Source organism: Erythranthe guttata, chromosome 10, assembly GCF_056151865.1.
Source record: "Erythranthe guttata isolate IM_541 chromosome 10, IM_541, whole genome shotgun sequence".
Taxonomy (NCBI): domain Eukaryota; kingdom Viridiplantae; phylum Streptophyta; class Magnoliopsida; order Lamiales; family Phrymaceae; genus Erythranthe; species Erythranthe guttata.
In genome coordinates this window covers 18,994,681-19,010,581 of record NC_142542.1, presented here as the reverse complement: position 1 = coordinate 19,010,581, position 15,901 = coordinate 18,994,681, and the positions used below count along the sequence as shown (strand labels likewise).

The 15,901-nt window shown below is 36.6% G+C and overlaps 4 protein-coding genes across 4 annotated transcripts; 1 reads left to right on the top strand and 3 right to left on the bottom strand.

Moving 5' to 3' along the window:
• Window positions 1-5,778: 5,778 nt before the first annotated feature.
• Window positions 5,779-7,336, top strand: LOC105949398 (Calcium-dependent phosphotriesterase superfamily protein). The gene is made up of 3 exons (XM_012972700.2): window positions 5,779-6,132; window positions 6,244-6,507; window positions 6,601-7,336. Exons 1-3 carry the CDS (start codon window positions 5,846-5,848, stop codon window positions 7,169-7,171), a joined length of 1,122 nt encoding a protein of 373 aa, XP_012828154.2. The 5' UTR covers window positions 5,779-5,845; the 3' UTR covers window positions 7,172-7,336.
• An 85-nt stretch (window positions 7,337-7,421) lies between these two features.
• Window positions 7,422-8,912, bottom strand: LOC105949270 (F-box protein At5g07610). Its single transcript, XM_012972556.2, has one exon. It carries the CDS (start codon window positions 8,796-8,798, stop codon window positions 7,422-7,424), a length of 1,377 nt encoding a protein of 458 aa, XP_012828010.2. The 5' UTR covers window positions 8,799-8,912.
• A 641-nt stretch (window positions 8,913-9,553) lies between these two features.
• Window positions 9,554-12,015, bottom strand: LOC105966932 (E2F transcription factor-like E2FE). Its single transcript, XM_088824375.1, has 6 exons — window positions 11,792-12,015; window positions 11,018-11,088; window positions 10,861-10,936; window positions 10,702-10,763; window positions 10,247-10,610; window positions 9,554-9,834 (listed from the first exon to the last, which is right to left on the bottom strand). The coding sequence occupies exons 1-6, from the start codon at window positions 11,874-11,876 to the stop codon at window positions 9,830-9,832; spliced, it is 663 nt and encodes a 220-aa protein (XP_088680501.1). The 5' UTR covers window positions 11,877-12,015; the 3' UTR covers window positions 9,554-9,829.
• A 1,240-nt stretch (window positions 12,016-13,255) lies between these two features.
• Window positions 13,256-14,767, bottom strand: LOC105949269 (F-box protein At5g07610). The gene has a single exon (XM_012972555.2). The coding sequence runs from the start codon at window positions 14,741-14,743 to the stop codon at window positions 13,394-13,396; it is 1,350 nt and encodes a 449-aa protein (XP_012828009.2). The 5' UTR covers window positions 14,744-14,767; the 3' UTR covers window positions 13,256-13,393.
• Between the last annotated feature and the right edge of the window lie 1,134 nt (window positions 14,768-15,901).

The window sequence follows — 15,901 nt, the reverse complement described above, 5'->3', positions numbered from 1 at the left end:
AAGAAGGAGACCCACATATTGGGATTTTTCCCCAAATAAAAAACTGACAAAAAATCAAAATACTAGCAGCGAATCAGTAGTCACATTCGAAAATCAAAGATTGTTGCTACAAAATCGTTAACCCACCTTCCCCATTCACAGTCGTATTTTATTTTGGTGGTGTTTCGGTAGTCAAAATCCCGTAAATTTCAGTTGCGATAGTCACATTCGAGTCTGCTTTTTGAAATGAAGAAGAAGTCGTCACAGAAGCGTAAACGAAGACCCAATCCTCAGGACATTATGCATCTTGATGCCGGTTAGTTTGTATACCTAAATCCTTTATTTTTTGCCGATCAATTTTTTGTACCATATATTGCCAAAAATATATTATTTGTGCCCGTAGATCCAATTTAATTTCACTATAAGGGTTTCTTGGGATGATTTATGGTTGCCTCATGACTATATGTGACTGTACTACATACACATTGAATCTATGGTTGTTCGGATTTAATTGAAAAGTGTTCTGTATGTATGCCCAAACTGCAATTTAACCAATGTTAAAAATGTTGTGACTTCTAAACATTTCCAGCAGAAATATGCTCTGATTTGAGTATGTTAAAAAAATTTGAAACTAAATTAGGGTATACTTGTAGTCGTTTTATGTAGTCATGTTGATATAATGTATGGTATATGTCTGCATGTTGATGTAAATAGTTTGTATACCAATGTTAATAATGTTCTGACTTCTAAATATTTGCTTAAGAAATGTGCTCTGATTTGAGTATGTTAAAAAAATTTGAAACAAATTAGTGTATCGTTATAGTCTTTTTTTGTAGTCATGTTGACATAATGTATGGTATATGTCTACATGTTGATGTAATTAGTTGTATACCAATGTTAAAAATGTTGTGACTTCTAAACATTTCCAGCAGAAGCATGCTCTGATTTGAGTATGTTAAAAAAATTTGAAACTAAATTAGTGTATACTTGTAGTCGTTTTATGTAGTCATGTTGATATAATGTATGGTATATGTCTACATGTTGATGTAAATAGTTTCAATACCAATGTTAAAAATGTTCTGACTTCTAAACATTTGCAGCAGAAATGTGCTCTGATTTGAGTATGTTAAAAAAATTTGAAACTAAATTAGTGTATCGTTATAGTCTTTTTTTGTAGTCATGTTGACATAATGTATGGTATATGTTTACATGTTGATGTAATTAGTTGTATACCAATGTTAAAAATGTTATGACTTCTAAACATTTGCAGCAGAACACATGCTCTGATTTGAGTATGTTAAAAAATTTGTAACTAAATTAGTGTATTGTTATAGTCATTTTATGTAGTCATGTTGATATAATGTATGATATATGTCTGCATGTTGATGTCATTAGTTGTATTGTTATAGTCATTTTCTGTAGTCATATTGGTATAATGTCTGCATGTGTGATCGTAGATCCAGATTAGATCAATTTTGTTGTTTCAGATGAGATTTACTTTTGTACACAGATTTTTGGGGGCATTAGTCATGTTTTGGGTATGCGTTGATGTATTAATTGCCAACAATAGATGTTGCGGTCTATTCATATGGAGTCATGTTGTAGCCCGGTGTTTAAAGACCTTCCATTGACATAGATGAATAATGCTAACTAAGTTGGTAAATTGTTAATTACATAGTCACATTACCATCATAAACTATATGTGACTAGGCCAGAATATGTAGTTATACAGCCACATTACCACCTTCCATGCTATGAATTTTTAACTTTTGCATTGGCAATGTGATATGGTTTGAGCATATAATGAAAACCTGTAATTGAATTGGTGTATTGATGTAGTAACCTTCTGTAGTCATATTGGTAGAATGACTTATTTATGGTTGCATATGTGTGTAACATACAGAAAATTGATTTTTTTTCAGATGAAACTCGAAACATGGCACGTCAAGTGCTTGACCATGGTACGTGGACCTCACAATTCAGAGGGAGCTTGAAGTCAGTTGTTACATTCTTTGAGGATGTAACACTTGCACCAGCACATTACGAATGCTTACGGCGTACACCCTTCTACAACTTCGAATTCAATGCAACTGCCTTGAATATATCCGCAATTCCACAGAATGCGCCATTGTATGCAGTTGCTGACTCGCCTCAGCAAAAGCCTGCCACAAACGATTGTGGCATTATCGTCTTGTACATCATCCAAGAGGCATTCCTGCAGCAGCAAATGATTATAGAAGAGGCGGAAGAAGGTGTCGTAGATATGCGCAGGACAATTGTGGAAGCATTTTTACACTGCAAACTCTAACATGCTATTCTATTGTATTTTACTCTTCAAGGATTTCATCTCATTTCTGTTATGCTGAACACACTTTGCTATTTTTTTTTTCTTTTGAATTTGGTATTGATTTCAAGACATTATTAAACAGACCTGAATGCTAATTTTTGATGCTATTGAATTGACATTTTATTATTGTTTAGACAACTAATTATTTACACATAACCTCACAGTGAGAAATATGACTAGCAGTGTGCATAACAGTGGCATTAGCATAATGTATCATGATTATTAGGATACCGTTAAGCATATGACTTCTACGTGACTATGCTTGTAAATCATTAGAATTACAGGTGTAATTTATAAGGAAATTTACTTTACATACCCACATTCCTGCTTAAAACACACCAGCACGAATGTGACTATTATACTGATTGTGGAACCCTCGCCAACACTACTGCATTAACGTTGTCCTTGCGCTTCACAGTTATCTCAACACGATCAAGACCTAGTTGTCGAACCAACGATTTCATATACATTACCTCATCATTGTCACCCAGCATGCCCTCGCCATAACCATCAACATTGTATGTCATCGTAACATCCCTCGCATTCAAGCTGCACCACTTCTCTGTCACAAATCCAATAAGGTCTTCATACACAAAATCAGCTCGGCATATCTTCACCCCGAACGACCCTCCGTACTTCAGAACAACCATCATGCTGGACGACATACTGTGCACCACTGGAGAAAAAAATGGCGAATATGACTGCTCAAACCTATAATATCATCACAACTGCCTAAAAATAAGACTACTCTTGATTCAATTATATAAAACTAAAAATCTAAGAAATTACTGTAAACAAACACAATAACGCAACAAAACAGAATATGTAATCACTACATACATACAGAGCATTGTCAATACTCTGTAAATCAATATAAACTACAATCAGATACGACATATGCAATGTGACTACTCTGTAAATCGGTATAACGCAGAAATCAGATACAACATACACACGACAAACCCATATCAATCGGATCGGAACAAAAAAACAATACAAAATTGCGAATCAAAAACATCATAATCATTATCTTGATTACAAATAAAACACTTAATTCATCGCTCACCTTTTTCCACGAAACGTTTCTTCAACACGAAGCACAAAACAGAATACAGAGTGACGACTATGCACTTCGATCTCGCCCCCCAAATATATTTGATTGTGTCTGCTGAAATCACGCTGAAAATCGGGTGAAGATTATGTTGAGGATATCACGTCCCTCTACAAAAAAGGAAACGGTTATCTTAATTTATCATTATTAAATATTTGATTTATTTTAATAACTGCTGTTAAGGGTAATTGTGTCTTATCCTATCTTAATAAGGGGGTCTCACTAATTAAGATTTAGAAATGGGTGTGAGCAAAAGTCTTAAAAGTCAAATGAGTTTTTTACATAATATTTTCCATTCTAGGGGGGATTGCATATTTCCCCATAATAAAATTGTAATTATATTCATTAATTTATAAAATCAAGATAAATAAGTAATTAAAATAACATTAGAGTAAAAAATAATGCAATATTTGAGGCCTCAATCAAATCATTTAAATCAAAATTAGCCGGTAATTAAGTTCTATTGTAATTTGGACACTACCCCCAAAACTCACACTCCAATGACGGATTTGGTCTCAGAAAATAAAAACAAAGGGAACTAACTTTATTTATTTGTTTTTATTATTATTATTATTATTATTTATTTATTTATTTATTTATTTATTATTTAATTTACTTATTTTGGGTTTGGATTATTGAATCACAATTCTTGCCGGGTATTGTGGGTCAGGTCTTCTAGACATAAAGAACATGGCTAAGGTCCCTCGTGGGGTTGAGCATAGCTGTTCATGTCTTAAAACTGCATAACAAATCAAATTTAATTACCTACTTATTTAGTCAAATTACGAAAATACCCCTAGAGTAAAGCGTAATTACAGAAATCCCCTAGGAAAATTACGAAAACACCCCTAGAGTAAAGCGTGATTACGAAGATCGCCTTCTCATCGGTGTTTGACTGTTTAAAAGTTTAACTTCGCAGAAAATATGTCCTGCCCATTTTACCCTTCTGTTGTTTGAAAAATAATAAACGGTAAATTACGAGAAACCACTGGCATAAGGTCTAATTACACCAATTTGTTGCCTAAGGTTTGGATATAAAAGAAAATGACCCCTTCAATTGCACAAATCAATCAATCTCCTAGCTAGTTATAATTTTGATATTGGATAAATTACGAAAAACCCCCTGAAATCTAATTAAATATAACTTACACGCCCATGTGGTATCGATAATTACAAATACCCCCTTAACTATTGTTTCGTCTAATAGTTACACGCTTACGAAACAATAACTAACCGAATCTTAAAGTTTCCATGAAATATTCGATGTGAATTTCCAGATCTACCCTTAACTATTATGATAATTGTTTGTTCCCTTTTTTTCTAATATTTATATATATATTAATTAATTAATTGTTGGGTCAAGAAAATACTTTTTTAGTGTCGGATATACCCTACTCCATTATATGTGCAAATGAAATTGTGCCCTTATGAAGAGATTTTGGGGCAGATAGTGTTGTCCCAAACAATCCCACAAGGCCAGTTTCTTTGTCTACCAAATCCTACACTTTTGCTTTATGTTTACGTGTATGTTTATATTAAAAAAATTAATTAATTTGTTAATTAATTAATCCATAATCAACTATAAATAACCGTGATTTACGACACTAATCCACTTCTTGAATCCATATTCAATTGGGCCGCACCCAAGACACAGCCCAATAAGAAATATGGACACCAGAATTCAGGTTGGCCCATATTTACCATTTTGCCGATATATAAAAAGTTGGGCAAATTGCACTTCACCCCCTTAAAAAAATGTTTGTTTTGCACTTTAACCCCAACAAATACAATAATGAGACTGTCCCTTTCAAAATATGTAATTCAGTGCACTTTGCCCCAAATGCGTATTTCCGGCCTAATTCTCATAGAATTAAGGGTGTATATGTCATTTTACATCTTCCGCTTGAGAATTCTTCTTTCAGAGTTACTTGGGGTTCTCCTTCCCAAATTGATGAAATTCGCTGTCAAATTAGACGAAATTTACTTCTGAATTTGACAAAATTTGTTCTTTGTTCTTCGTAATCATTATAATGTAGGAATTAGGATGAAAAAGGTTAAATGCATTTAAAGCCTTAAAAGATGAAATTGCCCTTCCAATTTACTCAAACCTGACAAGAATTAATCCAGAAATACACATTTGAGGCAAAGTGCACCAAGTTGTATATTTTGAAGGGGGGCGGACAATCTCGTTTTTGTATTTTAAGTGGGAAAAGTGCAAAAAAGGCATTTTTTAGGGTGTGAAGTGCAATTTTCCCTAAAAAGTTTAAATATTTACCTCATAAATTATTAATTATATAACTAAAAATAAATAAATAATCATATTTTAAATATTATTATTATTATATTCTTTTAAATGGAATGAATTTTGAAATCAATAACGGGAGTACTGTATTTTCACAGCCACACAGATGAACTCAAAGCTCATTTTGACTGCACTCGCGCTTCCACTGGTGGCGGTGGCGGTGGCGGTGGCGGTGGCTTTCGCCACCACCGGCCTCTTCACCCCGCCGCCCGTACGAGGCTCGCACGATGTTCTCCACCTCGCCGAGAGGATCCACCTCCCTGGAGCCGTCGGGCCGGAGAGCCTGGTCTTCGATCCAAGCGGCGGAGGCCCTTACACCGGCGTCGCCGACGGCCGCATTCTGAAATGGAACGGTAAAAATTGGTTGGAATTCGCCGTCACCTCATCCCAAAGGTAATTGAACCCCTATCTAAACAAATTGTTTACAACTATTATTAGGGTTCCGGTGATTATATTCTGTAATCGATTTGGTAAATTTGAATTTGAATTTTGTTTTGATTATAGGGAAGAATGTTCTGAGGCATTCAATCCAACAATGGAACACGTATGCGGAAGACCATTGGGATTAAGATTTCACCGGAAAAGTGGAGATCTTTACATTGCCGATGCGTATTTAGGGCTCCAAGTAGTTGGTCCACAAGGAGGAATGGCTTCTCCGCTAGTAACACAAGTACACGGCAACAAATTACTCTTTACAAACGACATTGATATTGATGATGAAGAAGATTTGATTTACTTCACAGATTCCAGTACAGTTTTCCACAGAAGGTATTTGTATAAATTGTATTCTTATGTGTGTGTGTGTGTGTGTTTGTCCTCTAATTAGCATTAACAGTTACTTTTATGTTTGATATGTAAAAGGGAATTCATGCCATCAATTCTAACCATAGACAAGACTGGCAAGCTAATGAAGTACGATATATCGAGCAAACAAGTGACGATTTTGCTTCAAGGACTTGCTTTTGCCAATGGTGTGGCACTAAGTACAGATCGGTCTTTTGTGTTAGTTGCAGAAACAACTAACCGGAGAATCCTAAGGTATTGGCTTCAAGGCCCTAATATCGGAAAACACGACACCTTTGTTGAGCTACCTGGTTTGCCCGACAATGTTAGAAGAAATCAAGAAGGGGAGTTTTGGGTTGCTCTGCACTCGAAAACGGGGCTTCTTACAAAATGGGCAACTTCTTATTCATGGTTCGGAAGTACTATGTTGAAGCTGTCTCTAAACTTCAAGCAACTGCATTACTTTTTAGTCGGGGGAAAGCCTCACGCAACTGCTATAAAGCTGAGCAGTGAGGGGAAAATCTTGCAGGTTTTCGAAGATTTAGAAGGGACGACTTTGAGGTTTATCAGTGAAGTGGAGGAGCGTAACGGTAAGCTCTGGATTTCTTCTGTGCTTATGCCTTACATAGGAATTTACACCTTGCAATAACGAATCACCAATTTTTTTTTTGCTAGATGATATTAGATTTGTTAGGCTTTTATCGTCACTTAGCATTATCATCGCCCTCGTTCGAGTACCCCTAGTTCATATGTATTGTGTAATATTTGTAATCAATTGTTCGGTAATAAGGATTATATTCCATTGTTTATAAAATGCTCGATAGTTTCGAAATAAGAGGACACCCATGGTATTTTGAAAATAGTAAAGAAAATTACTTGATAAAGAACAATTAGAAAACCTACAAAACTTCAAATTTAGTACTCATAAGAGGATGGACACCTGAATAACCTTTCTCCTCCAACAGTCCCGAATCCCAACCAGGAACGGATGAATGTATCTTGTCTGGTCTATCATCCCATAAACTATAAGTCATTAGCCCTTTACCATCTCTACCGGGACTATATATCACAAGTAAGTCACCCTTTTCGCCCCCACATATCACAGAAAGAATATAGTACTTGTTCAAAATCCTTCCACTGTAGAAGAAACAAGAAGACATGTCGACTTTATACTTCACCTTCCATTCAGAGTAGCTCTTCTTCATCCGAAAGACCGCAAACCTCACCGGAGACTGCTCTTGCAAGTCGATCAGAAGCAGCCGCCCGCCGGATTCACCGAAATACCGTATTGACCTCCGTTGACCGCCGCCCTGAACTGGCGGCATAGGCATAATCTTGAAATGCTCGTTTTCGACGTCAAAGTAGACCGAAGTGTTCCCAGTGTGAGAAGCCCAGTGGACCCCACCGTTCAAGAAAACGCCGTTGGTAAAATCCACGTGTGCCCAATTTGGTGGGAATTCAGCTTTTGTTGCCCTCCACCGCCACTTCTCCGACGAGTATATATCGACCTGATTGTACGAACTGCAGGAATTACGCACTGTAGAGAGACTAACAACCTTGTAGTGAGGCGATTTCGTAGGATCAAAGGCTAAGTTCATTGCTATGACCTCCCTAGTTGTCTTCCTTCTGACAGCTGGCCAAGGAAGAGTCCTGAATTTGTTTGTACCAGGATTATACACATAATGTTCGACATTGCCTGCACTTGGAAACAACCCGTTGTTTTTTTCTGCTCCGTTTTTGTTTATTTTCTTGATTGATGAATCAGGAGAGCAGAGGAATAGGCTGTTGCATGATTGGATAATCCTGATGCCATTTACATGCTGGTCATTGGATTCAAGAAAGTCCAAAGCGGGCCGAAATAATATCTGAGGTGGCGGCCGATTTGAGGTCTGGTCGTTGTGGAGTGGGACGATCGAGTATTTGATCGCCGGAAAAATCGAGCGCTGGCGGCTTTGGGTGGCGGACCACCGTACGAGGAGGTGGGACAGTGGTGGAAGCTTGTACTTGAAGGTACGGCTCGTGATCACGCTGTACCAAAACTTGCATATGATTGCACACCTCTGACGGTGTTTTGGTTCGAGTTTGGTGAAGATTAAGTTGATCAAATCTTGATTGCTGCCGATGGATTCTGCAGAGTACGAGGTTGGATCTGATTCTTGGACATCTTGGCAGTGGATTCTTGTTTTGGTGGCGGCGGTGGTGGTGGTTTTCTTGAACTTGGTTCTGCTCTTGGTTGATAACTTAAGGGAAGGTTCGCCGGAGGAGGCGATTATCATGGTCGGGACTTTTATAAAGTATTAGGGTTACAAGAGTTTTCTAATATTTGAATCTGTTTGATGATGATTATTAGAGAATTAGCCGGCAAGATTAGTTGTTTCTAACTCTTATATATATATATATATATATATATATATATATATATATATATATATATATATATATATATGTATATATATATATATATATATATATATATATATATATATATATGTATATACATATACATATCACTAGGCCAAAATGGTCGACTGGCGACGAATTTTGGCGACGAAAATGTCTATTTGGCGACGATTTTTTACTGTTTGCGACGAATTATTTTCGTCGCCAAATCATACCAAAAACGTCGCCAAACGTCCCGTCGCAAGGTCGGCGACGAAAAGTCATTTTCGACGCAACGTTTGGCGACGAATTTCATAAATCGTCACAACATTCGTATTTTCTTGGAAAAAATGTTTTTTAATTTTCGCGACGGATCCTATACTTTCGTCGCTGCCCAGTTGCGACGAATAAAGAATAAGTCGCAAACATTGGCGACGAATTATATTTTCGTCGCTATATTCAGCGACGTTTTGTGACGGTTTCGTCGCTACGTTTGTGAAAAATGTTTGCGACTAATAGTCTTTTTCGTCGCAAGGCCACGATTTATTTGCGACGATTTGTTTTATTTATTCGTCGCTAGGTTTTTTTTTTTTTAATATAATTTCTGGTTTATTTATTTTTTCAATTAACAAATTCAACCTGTATTCAGCAGTTGTACAAAAAAAAAATACACTTATATCGAAAATATTAAAACCAATTATACGGATTAAATAAACTTATATAAAAAAAATACACTTATATAAAAAAAAATACACTTATATCAAAAAAAAAACACTTATATCGAAAATATTAAAACCGATTCTTTGTGGTGGTTGCAATCTTAATTCCAAGCCCTTTGCTTTTTCCGAGCACTTTTTCTATCGCAATTGAGTTGGCCGTGCTTTCGTCACTTCCATCACGAATTGTCTCATCGTACACTCGTTCCAAATCAGCCTGAAAATGATTAAGTACACTTGTTTAGCAAAAATTTCGACAGCATAGCAACTAATAAATGAACATCCCCAAAAAAACTATCCATGTATGCAACAACATTATTTAAAACAAATATTCATGAGAAATAAGCAACTATTCAACTGTTGTCCAGACACGAATTTAGCGATGACGAATTATTAGATAAACGAACATAGTTGTTTCTTGGAAAAAATGGCGTGCCTAGACAGTATGGAACTTGAAATAAAGAAAATGAATGTATATACTATTTGTATCACTTGCATCTTGTTGTCTATTATTTGATAAACACAGCACAAACACGAACACGACACTTCGAATGAAAGAAATGATTGGAATTTATTTAACTAAGAAAAAATATTTTGATATGATGAAATCAACAATTTCAAGAAAATACCTTGGTTGTGATACTTAGGCCGGTAAGTAGAAGCCAAGCTTTCCCAATCAACAACCTGCTTTCCCTTATAATCGTTCGACACTCCAACTTGGGGTACATTTGCAGGTGCAAAAGGGCCAAACAGGTAACTCTTTGCACCCATTGTAGTTGTTCTATCATTCTCGTTTTCGGTCTCGTTTTTTACTCGCATTAGGTTAACTGGCTTCAAGATTTGAAGCCCATCTTCATCAACCTTAAACCTCTTTGCTGTATTAGTTAAATCAGTCCCAAAAATCCTCTTCTTCGAGTCTACAATTCCATTATCGGGTTTTCCATTCAGCCCTAACCATCTAAAAGCAGGTTTTCTTGTCTCAGGGTGATGAATCTGTATATTGTACAGAATAAGTGTTAAAATTATAAATCCACATAACGAGTTTCATAAAATTAATGTAGAATTAGGATATACGATGAATCACCTTCTCGATGAATTTCATGGAAGATAACACATTGGCAATATCGTACAGTCTTCTGACTTTTGCTGGAGAGTTGAATGAAACTAATGTTAAGAAATTTATTATTGTATCTTTCATTTAAGCAATAAAGCAAGATAAATAAATAAGGTAAAGGTATCTTACTTCTAGTAGTCATTGAAGTGTGCTTTCCGTCACCGAGCAAAAGCTTTGCTGCATCTTCGAGAGAAATCAAATCCATCTGAATTTGAAGACAATTTATATTCATAAGATGCAAACCAAACAAATATCAATATTAATGTTCGACATGAAATATACTTACATCGGTGCAGAGAAACAGCTTAACAAAATTATGTGTAAGAAACCCAAGAGACTTTTCCTTCCTATTCTCACCTATATACGAAAATGAAAATTCTAAGGAAAGAGTTAAAGGAAAGAAATACAAAAACATGGTAATAACATGAATCATCAATCTACCACACTTCACACACACACACACACACACACACACACACACACACACACACACACACACACACACACACACTCCAGACCCAACCACAAGAAAAATAACATTTTCTTTTTCTTCTTAGCCAATCTAATCAACAGAGAATCCCCATAAACATAGCACAACCAGAAACACGTGTCGTATACAATAATACATACATTGCTGGAGAAAATCATGTAAAACGCAGAAACACCCAAAAAAAATTAAAAATTAAAAAAGGGGGGTTTTGCAATTAACCATAATTTCACGAATCGCGGTGGGGGGAAACGCCGTCGCCATCTTTGGACTGCTTGAATTTCTTAATCGCAATGGATTTGGAGCAGTTCGCCTTAATCTTCGCCAAGAAAACCAAACCGTATGTTCCCTCTCCGATTTTCCCAATCACATCGTATTGCTCGAGCTACTCCGGCTTACTGCTCGAATTGCCCGCCCTCCCATCCCCCATATATGCTCCACCTGCTTTGAATCAATTTCTTCAATAATTAATAAAAAAAAAAATCTCTTTTTCTTTCTTCAATCCATCACCATATTTGCAGAAATTCAATAAAAAGAAAGGCAATTGTATCATACGATGAACAAGACTAGTACCAGATTTGGATGCCATAGCAGATTTAAGAACCGAACTAGTATCCGATTTATCATTTTGGCTTAAGCAGTTAATATCCGAGGACATCGAATCTTCTTCATCATCCGAGAGCAGCGACGGACGGCGGACGGCGGAGAGCAGCGGCAGCGGCAGACTGCGTCGGCGGAGGCGGAGGGGGAGGACCGGCGGAGGCGGAGGGGGAGGACCGGCGGAGGGGAAGATTGAAAGAGAGAGAGAAACGAGAAGAAAATCAGATTAGGGCCTGACTTATAATTCAATTTTTTGCGACGATTCCTAATAAATTGTCGCCAATTCAGATTTAAATGAATCTCGTAGCGACGTTTTAATCACTTTCGTCGCAACCAAAAAAAAATTAAATAGATTTGCGACGTTTCTGTAAGAAACGTCGCTATAGAAATGCGAGATTTTTTCTATAATTATTTGGCGACGATTCATACACTATCGTCGCAAATAATAATTATAATTCTTTTAACAAAGTATTTTACATGCGACGAATACACTATTTTCGTCGCTACGAATAAATATAATTTCATATTTCCTCTTTATTACGCTACGTTTATCCTTATTCGTCGCCAACCCAATAATTTGTTTTTTTTCACAATTGCCCTTTGCGACGTTTTATTGATATTAGTCGCATACTGGCGACGATTATTTTTATCGTCGCGAGATATTCCATCGAAATCTTATTTTCCGATATCTTGCGACGTTTTTTAGTCAAAATGGTCGCAAACTAGCGACGATTACGGAATCGTCGCCAAAAACGTCGCTACGAGAGTGTATTATTATTTTTTTTTCCCCTTTGCGACGTTTTATTGATATTAGTCGCATACTGATGACGATTATTTTTATCGTCGCGAGATATTCCATCGAAATCTTATTTTCCGATATCTTGCGACGTTTTTTAGTCAAAATGGTCGCAAACTAGCGACGATTCCGGAATCGTCGCCAAAAAAAACGTCGCAAGTGAGCTGTTTTGGCCTAGTGTATATATATGTATATACATATACATATATATATGTATATACATATATATACATATATATATATATATATATATATATATATATATATATATATATATATATATATATATATATATATATATATATATATATATATATATATATATATATATATATATATATATATATATAAGGCATTTTTGTCTTGGGAATTTCCGATGGCATCTTTCTTAACTTAGATCAAGGTTGCGAATTTATTCTTTTAGTTGTGGCGCATAAATTCTTATAATCCGGGTCATTCCTTGAGGTAATGTCAAATTACGAAAACACAATCATATTTGTGTAATTACAATAATCTCCTCAATTGCATGTTCATTACAATAATTTCCTCAATTGCATGTTCATTCTTATAGTGTCAAATTTAACAAAATCTTTACAATCTGTGAAATGTTCTCTAATTTGTACTTGTTTTGTGCAAAAATACAATTTGTCATGCATGGTTGCACAATTGTATTACATGACTTCATAACCAACCATGAACAAAGAAAACACAAATACATACTAAGAAAAAAACAAATTAAAGGAATGTATATGCCAAAAGTTTTCTTCTCAATAGGAAAATTAAACTTGAAATTTAGTCCTATAAAAAGGATGAACAACAGAATATCCTTTCTCCTCCAACAGCTTCAAATCCCAACCGCCGACCGGCGAATGTATATTCTTGATACTCTCCGTCCTCAGATTACACGTCAGCAACCCCTTACCGGACCTCGCTCTACCGGGGCAGTATATCACCACCGCCAAATCGCCTTCCAAAGATTCTCCGTCGAGAATCACCGACAGAATCCGGTACTTCTCCACCCTCCACCCGAACAACCACCCTAGCCTCGCCTCGTATTTCACCGTCCATCCCGAATAGTCCTTTTTCATCTCGAAAACGGAGAATCTCGCCGGGGAGGCCTCGCCGGAGTCGATCATGATAAGCCTCCCGCCGCACTCCCCGAAGTAGCGTATCGTCCTCCTCGACGTGGCGGAGTCTTGAACCGGCGGCATCGGCATCGTCTCGAACCGCTCGTTCTCCACGTCGAAGTAGACCGACGTGGCGCCTTTCGGGGAAGGCCAGTGGATTTTTCCGTTGAGGTAGACGCCGTTGCTGAAGTCGACGGAGATGCATTTCGGCGCCGGGAGCTCCGCCTTCGACGGCCGCCAGCTGTGCGTCTCTGACGAGTATATGTGGAGGCGCGTGTAGGATACGTAGGTCCGGTGGACTGTGGAGAGGGATATGATCTTGTAATGGGGGGGCAACTTTGTCGGATCGAAGGCTAAGTTCATGGATTTGATCTCGATTTTTGTGTTTTTGGCGGTGGGGAGAGGGATGTGGCGGCGGCGGCCGGTGGTTGGGTTGTACACGTAGTGATCCACGTTGGCTGTGTTTTTACTGCGTGTGTGTGCGTCGGCGGGGCAGAGGAGGAGGAGGCCGTTGCACGATTGTTTGATGCGGTTCGACTGGAGGAATTCAAGATTCGGCGGCGGCGGCGCCGCCGTGGTGTTCTTTACGAGTGGGACTGTGAGGTACTTTACAATATTATCGGGGCGGCGGAGGCGGGTGTAGCGGCGGATGAGGAGGGCGGAGGGAGGCGGGAGTTTGAAGTTGTAGACGTAGCGGCGGCCGGAGATGTACTCGTACCATGTTTTGCAGATGATTTTGCAGCGGTGGCGGTGCTTATCTCCGATCTTGGAGAGGATGATGTTGAGAAGATCTTGATTGGCTCCGATGATTTCTGCTGATTCTGATATTGCATGATTATCGGCTCCGATGATGATTTCTTCTGATTCTGCATGAACGGCGTCGTTTAATTGTGAAGGGATTATTGTATTTCTTTTTCTTTTTATGGTTCTTGTTTTTTTCTTGAATTTTGTAGCATTCTTTTTCGATGGCTTCAGAAAAAAATGGATGAAGGTGGAGTTCATGGCTAATTTTTAGGTTTTGATCAATTTAGGGTTTTTGACCGGAATTCTATATATATTAATATAATATTGGGGTTTATGTAATTAATTAATTAATTAATTATTATATAAAAGAGTCTTGGCATGCAAGGGTTGCAGTTCTTTAGCGATTTATACGTGCCTACGTGTCTTTTTATTTAATTAACTATTTATTTATTTACCTACAAAAACAATATATGATCATTGCGAATTTCCTTGTAAATAAATCATAATTAGTGTTTACAAAAATATCAGTCTTTCAAATACACACATTCCCATTAATTTAGTTAAAAATACCTCCATAGTATAATTTTTGTCAATTCCATCTATTATGCTCTAACTTCTTTTATATTACACATTGACCACCCGGATTTAAACAAATATATCACATTAACCCACATTTTAATAATTTTTTGAGAAAAAAAATTCAAAAAAAAAAGTCAATTAATATTTAAATTACTGTCTCTGACAGTTAAATAACTGCTGGAGACAGTAATTTAGCAGTCAAGACAGTAATATTAATTAAAATATTTTATTTAAGAAAAAAAAAGTCAATAACGGTTAAATTACTGTCTCCGACAATTAAATGACTGCTGGAGACAGTAATTTAGCAACAAATTAAATACAGTAATATTAATTAAAATATCAAAAAATAAAAAGTCAATTAACAGTTAAATTATTGTCTCCGACAGTTAAGTAACTGCTGGAGACAGTAATTTAGCAGCCAAGACAGTAATATTAATGAAAATATTTTTGAAGAAAAAAAAATCAATTAACAGTTAAATTACTGTCTCCGACAGTTAAATAACTGCTAGATACAATAATTTAGCAGCCAAGACAGTAATATTAATTGAAATATTTTTTTTAAGAAAAAATTTATATATATATATACAAAAAAAAAAAAAAAAAAGTCAACGCCGAAGACCCGGCGGTCAACGGTGGCTGACCGGCGGTCTCCTGTGGTGGCGGGTCAAAAATTGGGGTCAAAAGTGAAATTATGATTAAAATTGGTTAATTGATGAAATTGGGCTATATTGGGGTGTAAATCAAGAAATTGGAGTTGAATTGGCGGTAATTTTAGTATATATTTAAGGAATTTTCTTATTTGCAAATAAGTTTGAATGAGCTGGATTTATTTGAAAA